The following is a 17,305-nucleotide window of genomic DNA, read 5'->3' as shown; positions in this document are numbered from 1 at the left end:
AATTGGTGGTGCCTAGCAAAAACCTTATCAAAGGCATTGTTTTGTGAGAGTGAACTTTCTCCTGGGTGAAAACCTATAATCTATGATCAGAGCGATGAAGGTGCTTGTGCACCGTTCCTTTCTTGAAGATTTCACTTTTTGAGACAATTGATTTCTGGTGCCGTCTTGGTGGTGCTTTGTCCGCTGCTACGACCAAACGAGGATTCTTCTTTTTTGTATTTTTTTTTAGCTGTGTGCATCCATATTGCTATTAGGACACGTCATTGTTCTAGAGATTGAATGTAATTTTATCTTCACGATATTAACATATTCGCTTTGTCGAGAAAAAACTAATTCTAGAATAAAGAAGTTAGATAAATTCTAGAAAAAACTTGGGCATACCCGGTCTTCGGAAGCGAGTGTATCCGGTAAGGTATCGTGGTTTCGCCCGCAACAAGGCAAACCAATAATATATATACCCCATCAGGCTGCCTCCATTTCGTATAATCGTATTCATCTTCGTCTTCGAGCAGTTCATAACTAACGGGAGAGGTAGCACAGAGAGCTAGTCATGGCGGCGTTGGCGACCGGGCTGGGAGTGGCGCAGCTCGTCCTATGGGTCGGCAAGATCATCTTGAAGATCACGCAGGAGGCGGACAAGGTACGCCGTAAGAAGCAGGACTGCGCCTACCTCGTGCGTTACTTGTCCGTGATCCACAAGATGCTGCCTACGCTACCGGAGGACCCGGAGGTGGAGCTTCCGCTGACCCACCTCTACTCCACGCTACAGGAGGCGGATAAACTGGTCGTGGCCTGCATACATCGGCTCTCCTTTCTCCGCTGCCGCTCCGACGCATTCAGGGATGTCAACGCCAAGATCACCTCCGACCTCAGCCTCTTCCCCTTGGCCTTCCATACCGCCGTCACCCGCCGCCGCGCCGAGGAAAGCATCCTTCCTGACAGACAAGACAGCGGGGCACTGACGGAGGGCTCCTCCAGTTCTGGCTCCACCTCCACGCATGCGCATGCGAGCTTGGTCTCCGATTACCACCCCAGGCCCAGCAAGCTCACGTGGGCGGAGGTTGAAGAAGCGACCGAGAACCTGGCCTATCTGCTAGGCGAAGGTTTCTCGGGGAAGGTGTACCAGGGGCGTCTCCACCGCGGCGGCCGGGCGCGGGAGGTGGCCGTGAAGGTGCTGAACGAGCACGGCCGCCAGGGCATGGAGGACGCGTTCGTGGCGGAGCTCGAGACCCTCTACCCTCTCCACCACAGCCACATCGCGCGTCTCGTCGCCTGGTGCTCCGAGTGGGAGCGTCCCATATTCGTCTACGACCACATGGGTAACGGCACTCTCAGAGACCAGCTGTCGGGCTTGCTCGAGGGCTCTAGCTCGTCGCCGGTGGCGTCGTCCTGGAAGGCCCGTCTCGAGGCGCTGCTGGGCGTGTCCCATGCGCTCCTGCACCTGCACCGCTTCGCGGAACGTCCGGTGATCCACCGCAACGTCACTTCCTCCAACATCCTCCTGGACGCGAGCTGGAAGTCGCACCTGTCCGACTTCGGCGTAGCGGTACTGCGAGCGGCGGGCGACCAGGGCCAGCCCGTGGAGGAGGTCGTCGGCACATTCGGGTACATCGATCCGGAGTACTCCCGCACGAGGCGCGTGAGCCCGGCGAGCGACGTGTACAGCTTCGGCGTGGTCATGCTGGAGGTGCTCACGGGGAGGCCGCCCGTCAGTCCGGGTTTGGTGACCCTGGTGAGCTCCACGCTCCCGGTTATACACAACGGCGACCTGCGGAATGTGCTTGACGGCCGGCCGGCTCTGGGGACGACGCCGCGACAGCTGAAGGCGCTGCAGGACGTGGCGAACACGGCGTTGCTCTGCCTGTGGCCGCAGAGGGAAGACCGCCCACCCATGTCCGAAGTCGTGCACAACCTCGAGCAGGCGCTCGTGATCATACGCAGCGACGAGACTTAGAGAGCGATGCATGACGACGACTCACCAAAATCATAATGTGCCGCTCCTTCCTTCATTTTCCGTTTGATTTTCCGTAAATTTCGGTCTTTCCTCGTTAACTGCATGCCGCGTTTGTGTAAGAAAAAAAAATTACCGCATGCTTCGTTACTATGGTCTAGGTTTTGTTGTTCGTATGTAAACCTGAACCGTACGTGCTGCTGCCAAGTTGTAAACTGTTGTGGGGGACTTATATTTGTGCGATGTTTGGTAACTACGTACGCCTATATCATAGTGGTGGGTGATATGGAAACGCTATTTGAGACCCCAGGGTGAATAAAAGTTATTTTACACCTAACATAATTTTACGTTGTTACATTCATAAAATTATGTTTTTTATACATATAATTACGTCCATATTGACTTACCACACAAAAATCGACATAAAAACGCATTATGTGAGTTATTGTAGTGTAAAAAATAACGAAAATAATTATTTTATATCATATTTTTTACGTCACATAATAAACAAATAAAAATTTGCATGGTCTATTTTTCTTATGTTCTACTCGACTTATGAAGTAAGAAAAAAGTTTACGCGATTTACGGTTGCAAAGATAGAGGGTGGGTGTAGAATAACTATTCTACTCCCTAGGGTCAAATAGCGCTATTCCCTACATATGTTTTGTCGAGCGAAAACTATTTTTTTGCCAATCATACCTAAACAATCCAGTCAACAACGAAACCTATCATATGTATGCCTAACATTAAAGAAGTGACTAATTTTCATTCGACTCAAAACCAATTTAATTCTTAGTTAGATGACGTCATTGAATCCGATTTGCAATCCATGTTGCATCTCATAACTACTATGAATCGCTAAGAAAATTCGATGTATGAGACATCTTTCTCACTTACAACTCATATGTAAATAGTAAAATCTCACTCTCGTGCAATTGTTACCACGTTCCTGCTCAAGGTTAGCACAAATCACGACGTGATAAATAGCTTAATTCTTAATTGACTCATAGACTATTGAATAGTGTCATGATGTGTGCTAGCCTTGGGTTGCACATGAGATATTCTTAGGCTGTGTTTGGTTGAGTTTTTCGAGCCAACTTCTCGGTTAGAACCGTAGAATCTCTAACCAAATCCACGGTTCACAATTGCTACAACTAAATAACTTCCAGACATCAGGTTTTCCACAGTTCACAACAGCTTTTCAGAATCCACAACTCAACCAAACACACCCTTAGACTAGCCATAGAAGGAGTGGCATAAGTATTACATACAACTACATGCAATGCCACATAAGTTGAGCAATATGATGTCTGCAATGGCTTCTCGAATACTTGATGATGGGCGACATGCCCATGATTGAGGAATAAGCAAATGTATTGATTCATAAAATTACGGAATATATTAAATGATAGAGGTTTGTCATTGAATATGACTTCTATGCTCACTAAAGCTTCATTATCAATATGTTTTGAGATTTTACCTATATTCATTTTTCTATTTCTATTATACTACTCCAAGTGATTATTGCTGTCTACTGTTGGCTTCTTTTCCTGTAGACAGTGTTGGGCCTCCAAGAGCAGAGGTTTGTAGAACAGCAGCAAGTTTTCCCTTAAGTGGATCACCCAAGGTTTATCGAACTCAGGGAGGAAGAGGTCAAAGATATCCCTCTCAAGCAACCCTGCAATCACGATACAAGAAGTCTCTTGTGTCCCCAACACACCTAATACACTTGTCAAATGTATAGGTGCACTAGTTCGGCGAAGAGATAGTAAGATGCAAGTGATATGGATGAATATGAGTGATAATAGCAATCTGAAATAAATATGGCAGAAAGTAAACATGCAGTAGAACAGTGAATAAACGGCGATTCGATGTTTGGAAACAAGGCCTAGGGATCATACTTTCACTAGTGGACACTCTCAACATTGATCACATAATAAAACCACTCTACACTCTCTTGTTGGATGACAAACACCATTAATTGTGTAGGGCTACAAGAGCACCTCAATGCCGGAGTTAACAAGCTCCACAACATTCGATGTTCATATTTAAGTAACCTTAGAGTGCATGATAGACCAACGCAATTATACCGAGTACTAACATAGCATGCACACCGTCACCATCAGGCTATGAAAGGAGGAATAGATCACATCAATACTATCATAGTAATAGTTAACTTCATAATCTACAAGAGATCACAATCATAAACTACGCCAAGTACTACATGATGCACACACTGTCACCATTACATCATGGAGGAGGAATAGAGTACTTTAATAACATCATTAGAGTAGCACATAGATTAATAGTGATACAAAGCTCATATGAATCTCAATCATGTAAGGCAGCTTATGAGATCATTGTATTGAAGTACATGGGAGAGAGATTAACCACATAGCTACCGGTACAGCCCTTAGCCTCGAGGGAGAACTACTCCCTCCTCATCATAAGAGACAGCAGCGGCGATGAAAATGGCGGTGGGTTGATGGAATCCTGTAGGCTGACACGAGACATCGGTTCACAGACAAGCAGGGAGAGCGATTTACCCAGGTTCGGGGCCCTCGATGAGGTAAAACCCTTACGTCCTGCCTGTCTGTCCTTTGATTATGAAAACAATGGGTTACAATGAGGTGCCGAATAGTTCGGCTGAGATCTAGTCGAGATTGCTATTGCTAGGGTTACCTAGCTCTAAGCTTTTCCTGGCTAAGATTGCTAAGATTGATTGTGTCCCTCGGCAGCCCCTCTCCTGGCCTTTATATAGGAGGTCGGGTCTCAAGGGGTCTAACCGAACACGACTAGATTTACAGTAGTTTAGATCCAATCTTTCCTTGTTTGTTCGCTTCATCGTCTTGCACGTCAAGGAATCTTCTAAGGCGCCGACCTAGAGGCCCACCACGCCTTCAAGTATCTTCATGGGCCTCCAATTAGACAATACCGGATAGGGTAACGCTGGTTACTCGAAGGGTAATGCCCACGTCAGTAGCCCCCGAGTGTCTAGCCGAAGATAATTCGGGTAGAGACTTAATGCATGTCTTCTCTTGATATTCTTCTCCTTCATTGTCCTTGTTCATCTTGAATCTGCTTCACCTTCTTTTATCGGGTGCGCGTCAGCGCTCCCGATGGGAGTAGCCCCCGAATCTAGGTACGGATGCTTGCAATCCGTGCGTAGACTCAAGTTGTTCTACTCGAATACTTTCCTCTGCCGAATTTTTCGTAGGTCTTCATAGGTCATCCGATATATTTTCTTTACGCAAAGGATAATGAGTAACGTGCCCAACTTTTGTTGGTTAACTGCCGATGGCAAAACAACGTTACCCTACACAGAATCAAGTCCCCGGGCATGATCCTGGAATGCAAAAAACTTTTATTGGGTGTGCATCATGCACTCCCGATGGGAGTGTCTGGGCGCAATCGCTTGTAACCGAGTGCAGACTCAATCCTTTTTCCTTCGACTGCTCATTCTGTCGAGTCTTTCTTTTATCAGCGCTCCCGATGGGAGTAGCCCCCGAGTCTAGGTACGGATGCTTGTAATCCGTGCGTAGACTCAAATCTTTCACCCAACAACTTTTCATGTTTCCTTCGAGTGCCTCTAGTTTTTTTTTATGACGTCATAGTTGTGGGCCGATTGACGGGATTTGACTTGACGTGTAACTGCTGTGGGCCAATTGATAGGACTTGAGCTGACGGGCCCACCCTAGTTCTGCGCAGGCAGTTTTTAGGTCTTGACTAATACACGCGCGGCGATCGAGGCGTCTCCTCAATTTTCGCGCGACGTGGGAATAATGGGCCGCCGGTTCCACTCCTTCTTCAAGTACCACGTGTACAGTCAGATTTGCTCCTCCCCCCACGATGCTTTGTGGAGTTATGGCCACGTCTGGTCTCAAATTCTTATAGGATAAATAGGGAGCCTCCTTTCTTTTTTACCTTTTACCCCGTTCACTGCTCATCTTCTCCTTCAAGCCTCCTGTTCCCCTGCCTTTCCATCAAAAGCTTCGTTCACCATGGGCAAAAAGCAGAGTGGTAGCACATCGGAGACGGCCAAAGTTAGCCGCGACTGGAACGCCTCTGCCATCACCAACCGCGACATCAACAAACTTCGCTCCCTCGGTTTCATCTCCGCATCTGAGGATGACATTCGTCTCCCAGGTTCGGTTTCTCGCCCAAGTCCCCCAAAGGGCTTCACCGTCATGTTTGTCGCTTTTCTGTTCCGTGGCCTCTCTCTTCCGGCGCACGAGTTCCTTCGCTCCCTCCTTTTCTTCTATGGGATTCAGCTCTGGCAGCTGACCCCAAATTCCATTCTTCACCTTTCCATTTTTATCACCGTCTGCGAAGCCTTCCTCGGCATTGAGCCTCACTGGGGCCTTTGGACGAAGATCTTCTATGTGAAGCGTCATAACGATAGCAACGGCCCCCCCGTTGTCGGCGGTGTTGGCTTCGTTGTCAGGAAGGAGGTCGACTACTTCGATTATCCGATGAAGGAATCCGTCCAGGGCTGGCGCAACAAGTGGTTCTACCTTCGGGACCCTGCTGTTCCTGGGCGGCGTTCAAATCTCCCTCTTTTTGACGATGTCTTGGTAGCTCACAAGAAGAAGTCTTGGAACAACGCCCTTTCTCCCGAAGAAAAGGCGACAGCCGATGAGCTATTCGAGCAAATAGTCACCTTGAAGAACACAGGAGGCCTGACGATGTGTGGCACTGAAGTAGTTTCAGTGTTCCTACAACGTCGAGTGCAGCCGCTGATGTCTCGCCCTCACCAGTTGTGGCTTTACACTGGCAAAAATGACAAGTCGAGGGTCAACTCTGCCGACCTATCGGCAGATGAGCTCCAGAACGAGGTTCGTCGCCTAACATGCCTCAGCACCAAGGACACCATTGTCTTGACATCAGCGCGCCCTCCTTATGATTTCAAGCATCTTCCGTCCGAGGTAACCTTATCATTCTTCGTTTACTGTCATAACTTCTTCTTTCTGTTTGTGCCTTACATGTTTTCTATCCTTCCACAGGTTCCCGCTGTCGCCCAATGTTATCCTCCCTCACCCGAGAGCGGCGTGGTATTAGAGGATGACGACGACGATTCTGAGGGAACCGAAGATGCTCAGCACGTCCTTGAGGACAGCGATGTCCAAGAGGAGGAAGCTGCCGAAGATGATGCCTTTCTCAAGAGCAGACGTCGTAAGCAGGTACATGATGATCTTATCACATCGGCTGAATCAAGTCCTAGAGGAGGAGATAATGATGCCGACGAAGCTGCTTCGCCTCCTCCTGCTAAGAAGGGTTCAACAAGCTTCTTCGTGGACGAAGATGATCTGGACCTGTCAGCATTTATACTCTTTTTATTTTTATTTCTTGTCACCTTGTATGCTAACCGCACATGGTATTTAAACAGCTCTGCCGATGACGATGACGATATTCCTCTCGCAAAGAGGGCTAAACTAGCTTTTGAGAGAGCAGCATCGGCTAAGGAATCGAACCCTTCTCCTGCCAAGTCAACACCTCCATCCCGAACGGGTGTAGAGAAGGTCTCATTATCGAGAGTTATTCCCCCTGATGATGTTCCCACCCCGCCGGCTGGCCGCGATCACGTAAGTACTTAATCTGTCTGGCTTTGCTGAATTTCTATCAGCTGACTCCTCTTGATTTTTCCTGGCTGCAGCCAATTTACGCTACAGTCGATGCTGTGGCGGATTTTGCTGAACAATTTACTCGCCTTGAGGCCGAAAACGCCCAACTTCGGAAGGCCGTCAAATCTTCGGCTGATCAGGCGGTCGAAGCCAACAGGCTCGCTGCCGATGCCAAGAGCGAGAACGCCTCGTTGAAGGAAGAAGTAAAGAGGCTGAAGCGTCAGATGAATGATGATCAAGATGCCAGGCGTGCAGCGGCGACGGCAATTGATGAGAAGGAGGGTGTCCTCCGTGAATCTATCAAGAATTTACTGGGTAAAAATCCTTATGGTGTTCTGCTCCTTTCTTGATGCTTTCTCCATTGATTACTGATACGTTTCTTTTTCAGAGACCGCCAATTTAACTGTCAGCCGACGCCATCAGCTTCGGGAGGATTCCACAGCCGACGCTTTGTCACTTGCTGCTGAGTCAAATGTCCAGATCCTCAGATTACTGCAGAAGTCCAAGGGGGCACTGTCGAAGTTATACTCGATGATCTTCCCAAAGGCGAAGCTGGACAAGACTCTCGACGAGATGGCGGAAGCTTTCCTTGTCGATCCCTCCGAGCCTGTAGAGGTACTGAAACGTCGCAGCCGTTTGATGGGTGCGGTTCTTACTTTCCAGTTGCTTATGGGCCACGGGATGGGGTCGGAATTGGAAGAGTTCTCTAAGGCGTTGCCTGTTGATGATGAAAATCATCTAGTCAACCTTGAGCCTTTCAAGAGATCGGCAATAACTTGCACCAACCGGCTTCTGAAGTTGGTGGATGAAGCACAAGCCGAGCCTGTTCCTGAGTCAGCCCCTGGTTCAACGTCGGCGAATCCTTGAACCGTTATTTGATTTGTTGTACATAAGATTATCGTAACTCTTTTAAATTCGGCTCTGTTGCCAAACATTCTTTTGCATGTATGATGCGCACTCAATACTCCCAATGGGAGTTTTTATATTAATGCTTGGTCTGAACTGAGGACGTACTGCAGATTCCTTCATCTTCTTCCCGTGCCGAGCTTTTTTCGAATTCTTCGGGAAATGACGAATCAGGCCTTATTCGTCAGTTACGTGCCCAGGTGTCTAGTCTGAATAAAGACATTACTTCCCTTCGTGCGATGGCTGCCTTGGTGAAGAAGAAGGAAGAAATAGCGACTGCCGTCGAACAATACGCTCTCGATGGTCTTCATGTTGCTTCCGAAAGCTTAGGTTGTGAGTGTTTAACCTATCTTCCGATTCCGGGTATAGCTTGAATGTTCTAACATTCGCTCCTTTTCCAGTCGTAGCTTCGGATGCAGCTGAAGAGGACAGGAGGATTCATGAAGAGGTTGAGGCGATGACCGACGTTGCGCACCCAACGCATGGTTTATGGCTACATCGTCCGAAGGCCGTCATCATGGCGAAATTTAAGTACCGGGTGATGAAGGCACATTACTATTTTGATAAATACTATGCCCTTCTTACGATGGTTTGGCACACCTTGTTTCCTTTGGATCAGGCACCCGAAACTTTGTCTGGCTTGTTCACCCGATTCAAGTCTCCCGAGAGGATTCGGCTGCTAGTGCGGAAAGAGCTTCTAGCTGGTGCTGAGCTTGCCTTTGCTTCAATATTGGCATGTCATCCATCTTTGGATTTAAGAGCCGTGGCAAACACTGAAAGAGATTTAGGCCAATACTATGATGTTGCTAGAGGTCCTGCTCACACCATTGTTTCTCGGATGGAATCATGCCTCGAAAAGGAACTGAAGGCCCACTGGGACCGGGGATCCCGATTATAAATGTAATAACCTTATATTCGCATAAGATTGTTTACTGCGTACGCTGCACGCTTATGTTATTTTGATTGATATTTTGTTGTCGAGTGCGGCTGAGTGATCAGTTCAACCTGCTTACTCGACGACTTCGTTGTATTTTATGCAATGTTATTGCGAAGTCGATATGTAATTTATGCAAAAGCTCGGCTTCGTCACACGGTGCACCGGTTTGAGCCTTATCTTAATGTAACCATCGACTGTAGCACTCGCGTATTTTTCGAGGCTTGGATTGGTTGTTTTTGTGTGTCATTAATCTTAGCTCTCGCTGAGAGTATTTAATTAATGTCATCATGTAAACACGTTTTTTCTGGGCCAATGCTCCCGATGGGAGTTAGAGCCGATGGAAAAGGTTCCGAATGTTACATTCGGGTGCCAAAGCCTGAAGCAAGAAAAAGGGTAACAAAAATCTGATTAGATCTTTTATTCATAATATAAAGCAACCTTGTAGGCCGTTTGAATGAAGAAACGATCGTATCCTATGTATAAAACCGTCGTAATTGCGCGATGTTCCACGGATTCTCGACATCTTTTCCTGAGGCTGGATTTTTGAGCCGATAGGCTCCTCCTGGTATCACTTCGGTGATGATGTATGGTCCTTCCCATGGGGATTCTAGCTTCAAGGGTCTTTTTTGCTTCAACCGAAGTACCATATCTCCAACACTGAAATTTCGACTCCGTATTCGTCGGCTGTGATAATTCCTCAGCGCTTGTTGATAGACCGTTGTTCTTGCCAAGGCGATATCTCGTGCTTCGTCAAGGAGGTCGACAGCATCTTGTAGCGCGATATTGGAGGAGGACTCTGTGTATGCTGTTACTCGAGGCGCTTCAAATCGGACGTCGGCTGGCAGGACTGCTTCGGCTCCGTACACCAAGAAGAATGGAGTGTATTGAGTTGACCTGTTGGGGGTGGTACGCAAACTCCATAGCACAGATGGTAACTCTTCAACCCAGGCTCCGGCTGCGCCTTTAAGGCGTTTCTTTAAACCATCCCCTATTAAACCATTGATCCTTTCCACCTGGCCATTGGTCTGGGGGTGAGAGACTGATGCGAATTTCAGTTTGATTCCTCCATCATCACAAAATTTCCTGAACTCCTCGGAATCAAAGTTGGAGCCGTTGTCTGTGACGATGCTGTGGGGCATACCGAATCGACAGGTTATTCCTTTGAAGAATTGAACCGCCGTTTCAGCCTTTTGGTTTCGCACTGGTACGGCCTCGATCCACTTAGTGAATTTGTCGACTGCAACCAGTAAGTACGTGTGTCCTCCGGGTGACGATCTTGGCAACGGTCCAACTTGATCGAGTCCCCACTGAGCGAACGGCCATGCCAAGGGTATTGTCATTAAATCCGTTGCAGGAGCATGTGGTTTCGACGAGAAACGTTGGCACGCATCGCACTTCATGACTAGATCCCTAGCATCCGACGCTGCCGTTGGCCAATAAAATCCTGCCCTAAAGGCTTTCGCCACAAGGGCTCTGCTCCCTGCATGATGCCCACAGGTTCCTTCATGTATCTCGCGCAACAGTGCTTTTCCATCGTCAATGGCGATGCACCTTTGGAAGATACCTGAGATGCTGCGCTTGTAAAGTTTACCATTTATCACTGTGAAGGCCTTTGATCGTCTAACGATTCGCTTAGCTTCCACAGGGTCTTCTGGCAGCTCTTGTTTCGACAGGTACGCTAGGAATGGTTCGGTCCATAGTGGCTCGAGGAGGAGAATTTGTTCGGCAGAAAGGACTGGAGATTCTTCAGTCGAAGGTTTTTGTAGTGAGCTCTTCTCCAATTCTTCAACCGATGGTTTTGCAGACGGCTTTTCTTTAATTGATCTTTGAGCGATCACTTCGTAAAAAACTCCGTCTGGGATAGGGGAGCATGTGGACCCGATGTTTGCCAAAGTGTCGGCTTCCTCGTTACTGGCTCTGCCGATGTGCTTAAGCTCACATCCTTCGAATTTAGCCTCCATGTTCTGATACAGCTGCCGATAAGCAACCATATTGTCGCTAACTGCATCGCACAGGTTCATTGACTGCTAGACCACCAGGTTCGAGTCTCCGTAGATTTCTAGGTGCGTAGCGCCACATGCCTTTGCCATTTTCATTCCATGCAGCAGCGCTTCGTATTCTGCTTCGTTGTTTGTCGGTAGGGAGAAATTCATGCGTAGTATATACTTCATCTTATCTCCCTGTGGTGATATCAGCACCACTCCTGCCCCTGCGCCTGTACTCCGTTTTGACCCATCAAAGTACATTACCCATGACCCCGACATGTCGGGTGTTGCTGGTGTCTGTGATTGGATCCAATCTGCCACAAAATCCGGGAGGATTTGGGATTTTACCGCCGTTCGGTTGACGTAAGTTATGTCGTGTGGTGCTAACTCGATGGCCAACTGAGACACTCGTCCCGTGGCTTCAGGATTGGTCATTATGCTCTTCAGGGGTGCTTCGCTCACAACTTTTATCGGGTGCTCCGTGAAGTAGTGCCTCAGCTTGCGAGCCGACCTCCACACTGCATATGCCAACTTCTGATGATGAGGATACCTCTGCCTTGCGGGGGTAAGTACTTCGCTGAGGTAGTAAACGGGCCTCTGCACACCATGAACTCTCCCTGCTTCTTCTCGTTCGACAACCAAAACGCTGCTGAAGACTTGAGCTGTAGCGGCTATGTACATCAGCAGTGTCTCCTTTTCACGTGGAGTCACAAGCACTGGGGAGGTCGATAAGATTTTCTTCAAGTTGTCGAAAGAGTCTTGTGCTTCCTTTGTCCACTCGAACTTTTCTGACTTTTTCATCAGGTTGTAGAAGGGCAAAGCTTTCTCCCCCAGCTTTGCGATGAACCTGCTGAGCGCTGCTAATCGGCCTGCCAACTGCTGCACTTGGTGCAGATTCTTTGGCGGCTCCATGTCGAGAATAGCTTTGATATTCAAGGGATTAGCCTCGATTCCTCTGACTGATATGAAGTACCCGAGTACTTGTCCTCCTGGCACTCCGAAAAAACATTTCTTTGGATTTAGCTTGATTTTGTATCTGTCCAGATTGTCGAAGGTTTCCCGTAAGTCATCGATGAGTGTGGCTGCGTGCTTTGTTTTCACCACGATATCGTCGATGTAGACTTCAATGTTCCTTCCAATCTGCTCCGCGAGGCAGGCTTGCATGCAACGTTGGTAGGTAGCTCCTGCATTTTTCAACCCGAAGGTCATGACGTTGTAACAGAAAACGCCGTGTGGAGTGATGAACGCGGTTAGCTCCTGGTCTTCCTTCTTCAATTTGATCTGGTTGTACCCGGAGTACGCATCGAGGAAAGAGAGACGATCGCACCCAGCTGTAGAATCGACTATCTGATCTATTCGAGGCAGTGGGAAATGATCTTTCGGGTAGTGCTTGTTAAGGCTAGTGTAATCGATGCACATGCGGAGGGCGGTTGTGTCCTTCTTCGGCACCATGACTAGATTAGCCACCCATTTAGATTCCTTAAGCTCTCGGATAAATCCCGCCTTGCGGAGTCGATTAACTTCTTCACCGATTGCTCTTCTTTTAGGTTCGGAGAATCGCCGCATCGACTGCTGTACTGGTTTGTGAAGGAGATATGCCCTAGAGGCAATAATAAAGTGGTTATTATTTATATCTTTATGTTTATGATAAATGTTTATATATCATGCTAGAATTGTATTAACCGAAACATTAGTACATGTGTGATATGTAGACAAACAAGAAGTCCCTAGTATGCCTCTTAAACTAGCTTGTTGATTAATGGATGATTAGTTTCATAATCATGAACATTGGATGTTATTAATAACAAGGTTATGTCATTGTGTGAATGATATAATGGACACACCCAATTAAGCGTAGCATAAGATCTCGTCATTAAGTTATTTGCTATAAGCTTTCGATACATAGTTACCTAGTCCTTATGACCATGAGATCATGTAAATCACTTATACCGGAAAGGTACTTTGATTACACCAAACACCACTGCGTAAATGGGTGGCTATAAAGGTGGGATTAAGTATCCGGAAAGTATGAGTTGAGGCATATGGATCAACAGTGGGATTTGTCCATCCCGATGACGGATAGATATACTCTGGGCCCTCTCGGTGGAATGTCGTCTAATGTCTTGCAAGCATATGAATGAGTTCATAAGAGACCACATACCACGGTACGAGTAAAGAGTACTTGTCAGGAGACGAGGTTGAACAAGGTATAGAGTGATACCGAAGATCAAACCTCGGACAAGTAAAATATCGCGAGACAAAGGGAATTGGTAATATATGTGTATGGTTCCTTCGATCACTAAAGTCATCGTTGAATATGTGGGAGCCATTATGGATCTCCAGATCCCGCTATTGGTTATTGGTCGGAGTGAGTACTCAACCATGTCCGCATAGTTCTCGAACCGTAGGGTGACACACTTAAAGTTGGATGTTGAAATGGTAGCACTTGAATTATGGAATGGAGTTCGAATATTTGTTCGGAGTCCCGGATGAGATCCCGGACATCACGAGGAGTTCCGGAATGGTCCGGAGAATAAGATTCATATATAGGATGTCATTTTATGTGAAATAAAATGTCGCGGAAGGTTCTATGGAAGGTTCTAGAAGGTTCTAGAAAAGTCCGGAAGAAACCACCAAGGAAGGTGGAGTCCACAAGGGACTCCACCTCCATGGCCGGCCAGCCCTAGATGGGGTGGAGTCCCAAGTGGATTCCACCATAGGGGGCCGGCCACCCCCCACATGGGAGGTGGGAATCCCACCTTTGGGTGGGAGTCCTAGTTGGGCTAGGTTTCCCCCTCCTATGGAAGGTTTTGGTTTCGGGTCTTATTCGAAGACTTGGACACCAACACTTGGGATCCACCTATATAATGAGGGGCCAAGGGAGGGGGCCGGCCACCCCCAAGACCACAAGCTGGCCGCCCCCCATAGAGTGGCCGGCCACCCCTCCCAAACCCTAGCCGCCCCCCTCTCCTCCATATTGCCCGCGTAGCTTAGCGAAGCTCCGCCGGACTTCTTCACCGCCACCGACACCACGCCGTCGTGCTGTCGGATTCAAGAGGAGCTACTACTTCCGCTGCCCGCTGGAACGGGGAGGTGGACGTCGTCTTCATCAACAACCGAACGTGTGACCGAGTACGGAGGTGCTGCCCGTTCGTGGCGCCGGAACCGATCGTGATCAAGATCTTCTACGCGCTTTTGCAAGCGGCAAGTGATCGTCTACCGCAGCAACAAGAGCCTCATCTTGTAGGCTTTGGAATCTCTTCAAGGGTGAGACTCGATACCCCCTCGTTGCTACCGTCTTCTAGATTGCATCTTGGCTTGGATTGCGTGTTCGCCGTAGGAAAATTTTTGTTTTCTATGCAACGTTATACTACAGTGGTATCAGAGCCGTGTCTATGCATAGATGGTTGCACGAGTAGAACACAATGGTTTGTGGGCGTTGATGCTCTTGTTATCTTTAGTTTGAGTACTTTGCATCTTTATGGCATAGTGGGATGAAGCGGCTCGGACTAACTTTACATGACCACGTTCATGAGACTTGTTCCTCGTTCGACATGCAACTTGTATTGCATAAGAGGCTTTGCGGGTGTCTGTCTCTCCTACTATAGTAAAGATTCAATTTACTCTTCTATTGAAAACATTAGTATCAACGTTGTGGTTCATGTTCGTAGGTAGATTAGATCTCTCTCGAAAACCCTAAACCACGTAAAATATGCAAACCAAATTAGAGACGTCTAACTTGTTTTTGCAGGGTTTGGTGATGTGATATGGCCATAATGTGATGATGAATATGTATGAGATGATCATTATTGTATTGTGGCAACCGGCAGGAGCCTTATGGTTGTCTTTAAATTTCATGTTGAGTAGTATTTCAAAGTAGTTGTAATAGTTGCTACATGGAGGACAATCATGAAGACGGCGCCATTGACCTTGACGCTACGCCGACGATGATGGAGATCATGCCCGAAGATGATGGAGATCATATCCGTGCTTTGGAGATGAAGATCAAAGGCGCAAGAACAAAAGGGCCATATCATATCACATATGAACTGCATGTGATGTTAATCCTTTTTATGCATCTTATTTTGCTTAGATCGCGACGGTAGCATTATAAGATGATCCCTCACTAAAATCTCAAGATAATAAAGTGTTCATCCTTAGTAGCACCGTTGCCAAGTCTTGTCGTTTCGAAGCACCTCGTGATGATCGGGTGTGATAGATTCAATAAGTACATATAACGGGTGCAAGACAGTTTTGCACATGCGGATACTAAGGTGGCCTTGACGAGCCTAGCATGTACGGTACATGGTCTCGGAACACGTGATACCGAAAGGTAGAGCATGAATCATATGGTTGATATGATGAACACTTTGAGTGTTCGCCATTGAAATCACACCTTTTCTCGTGATGATCGGGTTTAGGTGCGGTGGATTTGGTTCGTGTGATCACTAAGACAATGCGAGGGATATTGTTTTGAGTGGGAGTTCACTTAGGTTTTTAATTATGTTGAATTAAAATTTGAACTCAATTTGTCATAAACTTAGTCTAAACTATTGCAAATATATGTTGTAGAGATGGCGTCCCCAATCAATTTTAATCAGTTCCTAGAGAAAGAGAAACTTAAGAGCAACGGTAGCAACTTCACCGACTGGTTCCGTCATGTGAGGATCTTCCTCTCTGGCGGAAATCTGCAATTTGTGCTTGATGCACCGCTAGGTGACCCTCCTGCAGAAGATGAATCCGATGAAGTAAAAGCCGTTTACGCGACTCGGAAAACTCGGTACTCTCAAGTTCAGTGTGCCATCCTGTGCAATCTGGAATCCGATCTTCAAAAACGTTTTGAGCACCATGATCCTCATGAGTTGATGAATGAGCTGAAAGCTATATTCGAGACTCATGCGGCCATGGAATGCTATGAAGCATCGAAACATTTCTTCAGCTGCATGATGGAAGAAGGCAGCTCCGTTAGTGAGCACATGCTCGCCATGACCGGGCATGCGAAGAAACTCAGTGACTTGGGAATAGTGATTCCTAACAGACTGGGGATTAATCGTGTCCTTCAATCACTGCCACCAAGTTACAAGAACTTTGTGATGAACTACAATATGCAGAACATGAACAAGGAGTTACCTGAACTTTTTGGCATGCTGAAAGCTGCTGAGATTGAGATCAAGAAAGAGCACCAAGTGTTGATGGTCAACAAGACCACCAGTTTCAAGAAACAGGGCAAGTCTAAGGGAAAATTCAAGAAGGGTGGCAAGAAAGCTGCCACGCCTCCTATGAAACCTAAGAACGGCCCTAAGCCTGATGCTGAGTGCTATTACTGCAAGGAGAAGGGACACTGGAAGCGTTATTGCTCCAAGTATCTGGCTGATCTGAAGAGCGGCCTTGTCAAGAAGAAGAAAGAAGGTATATTTGATATACATGTTATAGATGTTCATTTCACTGGTTCTCGTTCTAGTACCTGGGTATTTGATACTGGTTTGGTTGCTCATATTTGTAACTCGAAACAGGAACTAAAGAATAAACGACAACTACTGAAAGATGAAGTGACGATGCGCGTTGGAAACGGATCCAAGGTCAATGTGATCGCAGTCGGCACACTTCCTCTACATCTACCTTCGGGATTAGTTTTAAGCCTAAATAATTGCTATTATGTACCTGCGTTGAGCATGAACATTATATCTGGATCTTGTTTAATGCAAGACGGTTATTCATTCAAGTCTGAGAATAATGGTTGTTCTATTTTTATGAATAATATCTTTTATGGTCGAGCACCACAAAAGAATGGCTTATTTCTATTAGATCTCGATAGTAGTGATACGCATATACATAACATTGATGCTAAGCGAATTAAACTTAATGATAATTCTACTTATATGTGGCACTGTCGTCTTGGTCATAT

At 47.0% G+C, this 17,305-nt stretch overlaps 1 protein-coding gene across 1 annotated transcript; it reads left to right on the top strand.

Moving 5' to 3' along the window:
- The first annotated feature begins 477 nt into the window (after nucleotides 1-477).
- LOC127343400 (probable serine/threonine-protein kinase PBL25) lies at nucleotides 478-2,204 on the top strand. Its single transcript, XM_051369530.2, has one exon. The coding sequence runs from the start codon at nucleotides 551-553 to the stop codon at nucleotides 1,952-1,954; it is 1,404 nt and encodes a 467-aa protein (XP_051225490.1). The 5' UTR covers nucleotides 478-550; the 3' UTR covers nucleotides 1,955-2,204.
- The last annotated feature ends 15,101 nt before the right edge of the window (nucleotides 2,205-17,305 follow it).

This window comes from Lolium perenne, chromosome 3, assembly GCF_019359855.2.
Source record: "Lolium perenne isolate Kyuss_39 chromosome 3, Kyuss_2.0, whole genome shotgun sequence".
Lineage (NCBI taxonomy): Eukaryota > Viridiplantae > Streptophyta > Magnoliopsida > Poales > Poaceae > Lolium > Lolium perenne.
This window is presented reverse-complemented; position numbering and strand designations above follow the sequence as displayed.

What these genes read in the sequence shown, in the direction of transcription:
- LOC127343400 (XM_051369530.2), top strand. Translation starts at nt 551, where the DNA reads ATGGCGGCGTTGGCGACCGGGCTGGGAGTGGCGCAGCTCGTCCTATGG.